The following is a 9432-nucleotide window of genomic DNA, read 5'->3' on the forward strand; positions in this document are numbered from 1 at the left end:
CAGACGAATACATTTGACAAAGAGGTTTCAAAGACACAAAAGCCGGGATGATGAACAAGGATTAAGCTCGGCGCATCTGAGACGCCGTAGACAAATATTCCCGCTTACAAGACACTTCTGGGGGTGTTTCACAGGCTATATGTCGGCTTTATAAATTAGGGGAATGTTTGGTTTTCGCAAGAGTAGACTTTGCGCGATACAAATGCGACAGGACAATTGCGTTTAATATTGGAGGAGCCAGTGTCTTTGCTTGGACACCCGAGATGGCCGCAGTTCGATGCATTCAGCTCCTGTCAGGATGGTTTGTTCTGTTCAGCTTAATGACACGCCAGAGTCTCTCCATTGAGACAGGTAGGGTGATGGGTGTTCACTTCTCAAGATTTATCCCATTATTACCTCGTCTGAAACACTTGTTGCACTTGGGTTTCTTCTCGTATTCTTAATTCATGTGTGTGTGTTGGCAATAGAACTAGCTGGTGTTGCAATTGCTTTCACAGACATTTGGCTTGTCCCATGTAGCCTAATTTGTCTTACCACAACTGTAATCTAATGAAGTTGAATGAAAGTAGATTTAAAATGACTTTTAATCGTTTACCTCGCTGTTTTATTTTCATTCATTAAGTAGTTGCAGTTCAAACTTTTAAAATTATATATTTAAATAATAATAATTTGTATTTTTGGTTTATTTTTATTAATATAAAAAACTAACATGAACTAACAATGAGCAATACATTTGTTACAGAATTGATTAGCCTAATCTACTTTGTTAATATTAGTTAATAGAAATCCAGCTGTTCATGTTAGTTCACAGTGCACTAACAAATGTTAACATACAACAGTTAAAATTAATTAGTTGAAATTAACATCAGCCTAACTAAGATTAATAAATGCTGTAGAAGTGATACTGTATTTTTTTATCTTTTTTTTTTTTTTAAAGTTTACTCATCTATGTCATTCCAAAATCCTTACAGAAGAAAAAAAAGGAAGAAAAATATTAAAATAGCCTACTATATATTTAATATAAAATACTATATTGCCATAATTGTTTACATCAAAATTGGCTTCCAAATAACCTTTCTACTTACATTAGTTGTGTCTGTTTCACAATATCACATATTTGTAAAAATCTAAGAACAATCATTTACTACCACAATGTTTTGTAATTGCAAACACACACACACACACATATATATATAGATAGTTATACTTTGATATAAAAATAATTTATTGCCTTTCATTATAAGACAATACATCTAGCTAGGGATGATTTATTTGATCTGACACCAAACATTAATATAACACCTCCTCATCTGGTCCTGTGAAAAGCCTGTGGCATCTGTGTCATTACCCACAGAGTTGGCACGCTCTCTGCTGTTTTTCTAGAGTTGGGAATTACAATGGGAACTCGGGTGTGATTAGAGCTCAGAGCGCTTTGGTCTGGCCAATTAAAACATTTATAGGGAACTTACTATTCTGCTGCTGCTCATTTTTGTGGAAACTCAGTTTAGGATTCATGGTTACGGAATATTTTGAGGTATTGGTCCTTTTCCACCAATTGAAGGTTTCTCTGGACATTCCTGGCAGTGAGACATCACGGATCCACCTGTTGCCCTTGGTAACAAAGCTAATAAACCAAGGAGAGGTTGTAAATCTTCCTATTATTTGGTCCGTACCCCAGATGGGGGGATGCAAAGCCGGTTCATGCTTGTGGTCTTTCTAGATTAGAACTGGATTTGTTCTGTTTTCCTTCCATCCCTGTGTTCTTTATTTCATTCTACACAACATGGGGTTTGGGTTCCTTGCCATTGTCGCCTGCTTGGTTAGGGATTAAAAGGCATTTGATTTAATATTCAGGAACATTATTGATTTGACTGGACATTACATTTTGCACCATTAACACTGAACTGACTGCAGAACCCGATTTCACCAAGTGCAACATGTTCCTGGAACAACATTCCAATCAATTGGTGTGAATGTGTTATTCACCTATCATTTCCCCTTTAGAGATAACTTAGGGGCAGGGTTAGGTTTAGGGTTGAGGGATATAGTTAGGATTACATTTTCACTTACATTAAATTTATTGAACTGAATAATGACACTTTTGTCTTTTTTAGAGCTGCTTTACAGCAGAATTTTAATTTGTCACATATTTGAAGAATTTTGCATCATTGATTCTGTTTGTTAAGCTGCTGAAACATTTGAATTGTATATTAAACCCCATATAGGGTGAAATCAGGTTAATCAGGACACTTTTTGCCATTGAGATGACTTGGAAAAAGTGTCCCAATCAACCTGAATTCAAAATAAAGCTGACTTGGGTAACAATTAACTGAAACAAAATTTGGTTTGGAGCCCAATGCACATCTCAGTTTCTCAAAGAAAATGACCCTGAATGTCAATATTCCCAACAGTGAATGTGGTGGACTTCTGTGGACAGACGATACAGGGGGACGGTATGATCGTAAAATCCCACCAGGAGTCCCGGAGGTACTACTTTGTCTCCATGGGAACGGACTGCCACCTCACCATGCAGTCCGCCACTCCCCGGGACAAGGTGCAGTTCTACTTCCGCTTCTTCCTGGTCTACAGCCTGCTAAGAGTGTCACCGCACAGCCCCCCACCCCTCTTTCCGGAATCACCCAGGGGGTCCTCTTCATCTGGCCCGACGCGGCCTGACATGAGCTTGGAGCCAACCACCAGGGAGGGGCCAGAAGACCCATGCCATGCTGGCTCTTACATCCAGTTCCACGATGGGAGGGATAAGTCCGCACCCCCAATTGGCCCGCCACTCTGTGGGAAGAGCCCTCCTCGACCAGTGTTGTCAACGGGCAGATTTCTAACTCTACGTCTTGTGACGCGAGGAACTCAGCCAAGGGTGGACTTTGTCGGAGACTTCACTTCATTCAGGCTGGGTTAGAATGTGTTTACATCCACTTCTCAGTAGTGATGGGAGACACAAAGCTTTTCAAAATTTTGAATCATTTGAACCAATTGATTAAAACGCCACACACTGGTAACGCCTGCTGGTCAGAACAGTGCATAAAAACACCTTTTACAATCCAATTGCAAATATTTTATTGAATGTGTAATCAATTAAATGCAGTTAACAAATCGTACCATTGATTAAATATTAATTGTCTGTATTTTATTACATTGTAGGGCTTGTTTTGTTTGATTTTATGGAGAGCTTGGTTAATCAGCTCAGAAAGAATTATACAAATGTGTCATTTCCACATTTATAAAACTGATCCGAGATCACGTAAAACCATATAGACTCACATATAGATTTCACAGAGATCTGCCCGTAGCAGTGAACAACAATTGAAAATTTGAAACGTTTTGAAACAGTAACAAAGCCTTGTTTACTGAAATCACGTGACTTAGCTAGATATATATTCACTCTGAATCACTGGTTCGAAACAAAAGGTTTTGAAGCTTCACGAAGCAGAGTTTCGCAAACGCCCATCACTACTTCTTAGTCGGTTTAACTTTTTTCTTGAAGTTTATAGAAACTGCTCATATTGTTTGCCTCTCCAGGTTTTAACCAATCAGAGTGCAGCGGGCAGCCTTACTTCAACTGTCGGAACGGGAAGTGTATTCCCATGAGTCTGGTTTGTGCAGATGATAAAGGCATTGACAACTGTGGCGATGGCAGTGACTTAATCGATTATCCTGATTGCAATGGTCAGTAAAGAGTTTATTTTAAGAAGGCTGTTTCATCTGAGATTTATTCTTGATAGGTTTTGTTCTTGTTTTTGTGTTTCAGGTCCTCTATCTACACCCAAGCCCCCGCAGCACCATGTTACCCAACCAGCAAAGATGCTGAACGTCTTGCCTACTCTGACAGTGTCCACTTTAAAGAACTGTGCCACTCCAAACGCAATTCCTGGTCTGCATTCTGTGACTGGTAAGCTCTCCAGTAGGTCTGAAAAGCAATAAAAAACATGCAATCAAACAGAACCAGAACAAAAATTCTCTCACAATAATGCCAACCCAGGATCTTTTCCATCAAGCTCAAAAAGTGCCAAAAAGCACCATAAAACTAATCCATACGACTATATTGATTCTTCGTAAGTCCTCTGAATTCATATGATAGCTTTGTGTGATCAAAAAAAATGTAAGTTATAATTTGCTGAAATTGGTCCTCAAATCTCACTTGCATTTGATTCAAATGTGGTGCATAAAGATGCATCACTCCAGATTTAACATAAAAATATTGAAACATCAAATCTGCTGAGACATGTCTATATTTGAACTGAAAATTATTTGGTGAAAGGAGGATTTTCAGCAAATAACACATTAAATGTCTTTTTTTCCCTACATGTAGAAGTGCACTCTAGCAAAACACTGGCAAACATCTTCTATTGTGTTAGAAAGAAAGAAATGTATAGAATTTTGCAATGGCATTATGCATAAATGTGCATAAATGACAGCATTTTCATTTCTGAATGATCTATTCCTTTAAGATAAGTCAGCTGTCGTCTTGTAGAATTGCTTAAAATTAAAATCTACAAACTTGTTTTACTGGCTTCCCAGAATGCTGTATGGTTAATTGTAGAAGGCCAAACTAACAAAACCAAACTGTCTGTTTAAGCTGCAGCAATGTTCAATAAATCAGCTTTACATGGTTGTAGGTTTAATATCCACCATCCTGTTTTTAGTGCATTTTTAGACCTTAAAAATGAGTTTAGTAAGATAGATGAAGAAGATGGTGCACAAGAACTCAAATATAATGACTACTCCTCAGAACTGTGGCTCTTTTTGAGTGTCCATAAATTTAGTTTTATTGCTATAGTGAACTCTGAAAGGCTAAGGACACAAAGCTAATTGAGGAGCACATAAATGTTCATTGCAAACAGTGAGCTGTAAATCAACTGCTCGTTGTAACTTTTCAAGAGTACTAGTCTGCTAAGTAGCCACTATTCACATTTGTGCTTTTGAACAAATAGATATAATTTACCTCCACATCCGATCCACAGGTGTTCAAACGATGACACACTACTTGAGGGACAGATTTCACCAAGAAAGCTTTAGTTAACCAAAAGAAAGCAGCATTATAAGGACTATAAAATCTTATGTAATGAACATAGTCACCAAATTAAACAATAAGCCAATAAAATAATTAAAACTAGTTTTCATTAATTGAATTAAAACTGAAATAAAATATAAAGAGATGAAAAACTGACATGAAAACGTACATGAAAATTAGAAATGTTGCCTTGCTTTTATTTCAACTCATTAGGTCTCCTGACCCCCTGTAGCCTAATATGTTATGTTTCCTTTTATCTAGGCCTACTGTTTACATTTACATTTATTCATTTAGCAGACACTTTTATCCAAAGCCACTTACAACAAGAGAATAACATTCAAATACTATTCTCATACTGTTCAAATGAGCACATCAAACTTTTTTACCTGGGGCCGTATTCACAAAGAATCTTATAAGAGGCTAAAAGTAGCTCCTAACTGGCGAATTTAAGAGAAACTAAAAATAATGTCCGTGTCACTCATCACTTTAGACTCCTAATGTGTTTTACTAAGAGTAATTCACGAAGCATTTTAGCCCTAAAAGTAGCACCTACGTCTGGGATAGCTTAGAAGAAGAATTTACCTCTTGTCTATACAAACGTGACTTCAGATTCGTTTAAAAAACTCTCTCGTCCTTCTCGGTAGCCTACTCGTGAAGCACGTCTTCTCACAAGCAAACACCTGTCACTCATTATCAGGCAATGTTGACCTGGTTTAACTAACTTTTATGTGATAGCCCTATAGAGCTGGTAAGTCCCTCCCATCCATAAAACCCCAAGTGGACCTCAAGGTTGAAAAATCGTCAATGCAAGTGAATGTGAGAAAATAATTATTTTCTGGTCCTGTTTGAATTGTGCCATGAATGTGAACATATGTTGTCTGTGAATTGTTTATATAATTTTTCATGTTACGAGTTTGACCGTATATTGTATGATTCTTTGGCTAGCAGTTGTGGAAAAGACATAACGAGAAAGACTACATGTCACCTATGTGACGTCACCCCATAACACATTTCCCTCCAAATCACGGTGCTAATGCTATGGATAATCTATGGAGACAGATCGAGATGCCTGTGTGTTTTCTTTTGTACCCAAATGTCACCATTCAAACCAAATGGGCTGTTCTTTCTTCAGATTCCCGTATCAAACGCGTCGAAAGCAGCGAAGAGTTGTAGTCCACAAAGTGCTCTCACACAAAGTCTAACCGTATCAAACTTCTACCCGCTAAATTGTAGCATTATTCACACGAAAAGTTATATTAAAAATTCACAGACAACATATGTTCACATTCATGTCAAAATTCAAACTACACCAGAAAATAATTTTTTTCTCACATTCACTTGCATTGATGATTTTTCAACCTAGAGGTCCAGTGGGGTAAGCGGAAGGGGCGGGACTTACCAGCTCTATAGTCTAATAGGGGTCCTGTGCCTATCTCTGGGTTCCTGGCTTAGAAAAAGATCTGCACTAAAACAGATTGTGTGTAGTATAGCTTAATTTTGCGCCGATTTGTCAATTGTTTATGTTGCCCCCCCAAACATGACATCCTGGTACCCCTCTGGTATAATACACACCATATCATGGTTTATTGCTTTATTTTAAAAGTTATTGTCTGTTTAATAACTGATACCATAGATGGCAGGTTCAAGAATATGTAGTGACTGCGAGTGTTTGTACTGAATTCGTTTTAATCTCACAAGGAATTGTAGTTGCTAGTCCAATAATGAAATCCTTTCTTCTCCAGATTCCCAGGCTTCCATGTCTCTGCTGGCGCTGTATGTGGTTCTGGGTGTGACGGCAGGAGGGGTTCTCATGTGCTGGTGCTGTTGGGCCCCCGGCTGGTTCCTGTGGCGAGTGAGTGTGTTTCGATTCTTGCCCTGCTGCAACCCCTGCTGCGCGTCCTGCCAGCTCTGTGGGCGGAGCTGCTCGCAAAACAAGGACCACCGATTGGCTAAGGTTACACCGGAAGGAGCCGCAACACCCGTGTCTTCTACCACCACGGTGGCTGTGTAAATACACTCATCTGATGTAGCCTAGCTCCATAAAAGACTGATGTAGCCTAGCTCCATTTTTTATGAAGAATTGCCGGGTGCTGGATTTTTTGTTTTCAAAAAATTATAGAACATACTTCACACTGGATCTGTGAAAAACAACATGAAATTAAATTTCTAGTTAGTGGTCGGTTTCGCAAAGTGAAAAAGAAAAGAATTCCACTCTAATATTACTTCAGTGGGATACAGCTAACACTAGGACAATCCAGCTTCAAATGACTGGAAAAAATATATATTATTAGAACTTTCCAGTAAAATGCACATTAATCTAGCAGAGAGCATTATTATAGCTACATTGTTTCACTTAGTTATTGGTTATTGGTGTGAGTGAGAGTGAGTTATTGGTCACTCTCCTCTCCTGCAGATGAAAATAATGTGAATAAGTTACTTTTTTTTGGACCAATCTGTTTCCTGAACATGTGCAGTAGTGACTTATAAAACTATTGGTTCACATTTGAAGACTGTAGATTCAAGGTTATGCCAAAAAAGCCTAATACCTTTTTCTGAACTGTTTTTTTTAGACCAAATCTTGCATTTTCACTGACACAAAAAGTGTTTGCAAATGTGATGTGCAAGATAGCTGCTGTAAAGTACATAAAACAAATATTTTTAGCCAGAACTAGTACATAATTACAGTTTACAAAAGTAAAATGTGACTAGTAAATATTATTGGAGGAACTACAAAGTGCCTTTTTTTTTTTTTTACAATCTGATGCACAAATGATTTAATCCCAAGGAAAATATAATCTCAATTCCCCCCAAAACAACAATATAATCATTCCCAATCTTTTTTAAAAAATGTGTTTTGAGAGAGTTATGCATTTGTCCACTGCTATAGAAGATAGTAGGACATGTATCATATCTTATGTCAGGCATTTTTAATTTGTGTTGATATGAATATAAAATACAATGACATATGGAATTATGAGAAAGGGTCAAAGGTCATCATCCATTGTGGTGTGAATATTGATCACCCTGAATTTTTATACATTTTAAATTTTATTGCCAAATTAAAAACAAACATTTTATAAATTAGAAGCTATTACTTAATGCATATTCAATTGCCACGTTCTGATATTCTAAATATTATGTTGTCTGCTTGTTAAGTCTCTAAAGGCTGATGGAGAGTTTAGATGCCATTAAAACTGTAAATAGATCATTTCAATCATTAAAAAACTATTTTAATGCGACCAAGTGTTTCAGATTCTCCTTGTGACTGTTTACAAAAGAGAGGGAAAGTTTGGCAAGCGCTTCCATTTCAAACTGCGTCTGTTACTTTTGTCACTCCTAGCAACCTTTCAGAGAAGATCCTCTTTGCTCAAAGAAGAATTTCCCTTTCTCTGTATGACCGATTTATATAATCACCAAAGCTCCTGTTCAAACAGGCCCTAGATGTTTAATATCTGACATTAAGGTGACCTCCATTTTTTTCTCTGAACCCTGACAGTAGATTCTTTTCAGGCCTTGAAGGCCACAGCGATGGGTGTGGGTTGTTGTTACACTGACCCCATTAAAGACCGTCTGCAAACGCTTTAAATTAACGGCCCTGCATTGTTCCTGTGGTATCTCTCTGACACAAGCAGGTGCAAACGTCATCGGTGACCCACTCGCACAACACGCCTAAATTGTTTGGTCTTGTTTGGTCAACGTGTCATTAAAATGAATGATGGGATGTGTAAATATCAGCTAAAACAGAATGCTAAATCTGCTAAACAAGGCCAATATTTGCTGGGTTTCATTGATGAAATGTTTTGAAAGGGACAAAAGCATCCTTTGCTGACATCACGTTTTGAGCTGTGTAGACCATGTCTGCACAGGTTTTATATGAGTCTGACAATGATTCTTATTCAGCACCAATGTTGGGATAACAACTAACAGGCATTACATAATCAGATTACTTTTGATGTAGCGAGTAAAGTAACACATTTACACATTCATATTTGAGTTTCCATAAAAAGTAACCAAGTAACATAATTAGTTACTTTAACACAATATTGTAACACATTACAATGCTCACTAAAGTCTCCCTGTGTGTGATTTTTCTTATGTGCAACAACAACAAAAAAGTGTTTCTGAAATATAAGAATAATTTTGGAATGTCCAGTATTTATCTCAGGCTGATTTTATTTGATAAATCATTTTTTCCCCCCCAGCATTTCATATTATCAGACTTTGAATGCAAAACTAGCTTGAAATATGAAATAGTTTAATTTAGACTAGGTCTGCTGATTCAAAGTTCTGCTAGACATAAAAAAATTGCTGTTCAGACATCTAAAAGCAGGATTCATAATCTAACTTTAAGTACCATTGTACTTCTCGTTTACCACTTCTGTAGAACAACGGTGATAACGAAC

The 9432-nt window shown here is 37.4% G+C and overlaps 1 protein-coding gene across 1 annotated transcript; it reads left to right on the forward strand.

Moving 5' to 3' along the window:
• ldlrad2 (low density lipoprotein receptor class A domain containing 2) lies at positions 1 to 7064 on the forward strand. The gene is made up of 5 exons (XM_079858319.1): positions 1 to 351; positions 2412 to 2912; positions 3538 to 3684; positions 3767 to 3907; positions 6772 to 7064. The coding sequence occupies exons 1-5, from the start codon at positions 264 to 266 to the stop codon at positions 7038 to 7040; spliced, it is 1146 nt and encodes a 381-aa protein (XP_079714445.1). The 5' UTR covers positions 1 to 263; the 3' UTR covers positions 7041 to 7064.
• The last annotated feature ends 2368 nt before the right edge of the window (positions 7065 to 9432 follow it).

Source organism: Squalius cephalus (genome assembly GCF_949319135.1).
Source record: "Squalius cephalus genome assembly, chromosome: 22".
Lineage (NCBI taxonomy): Eukaryota > Metazoa > Chordata > Actinopteri > Cypriniformes > Leuciscidae > Squalius > Squalius cephalus.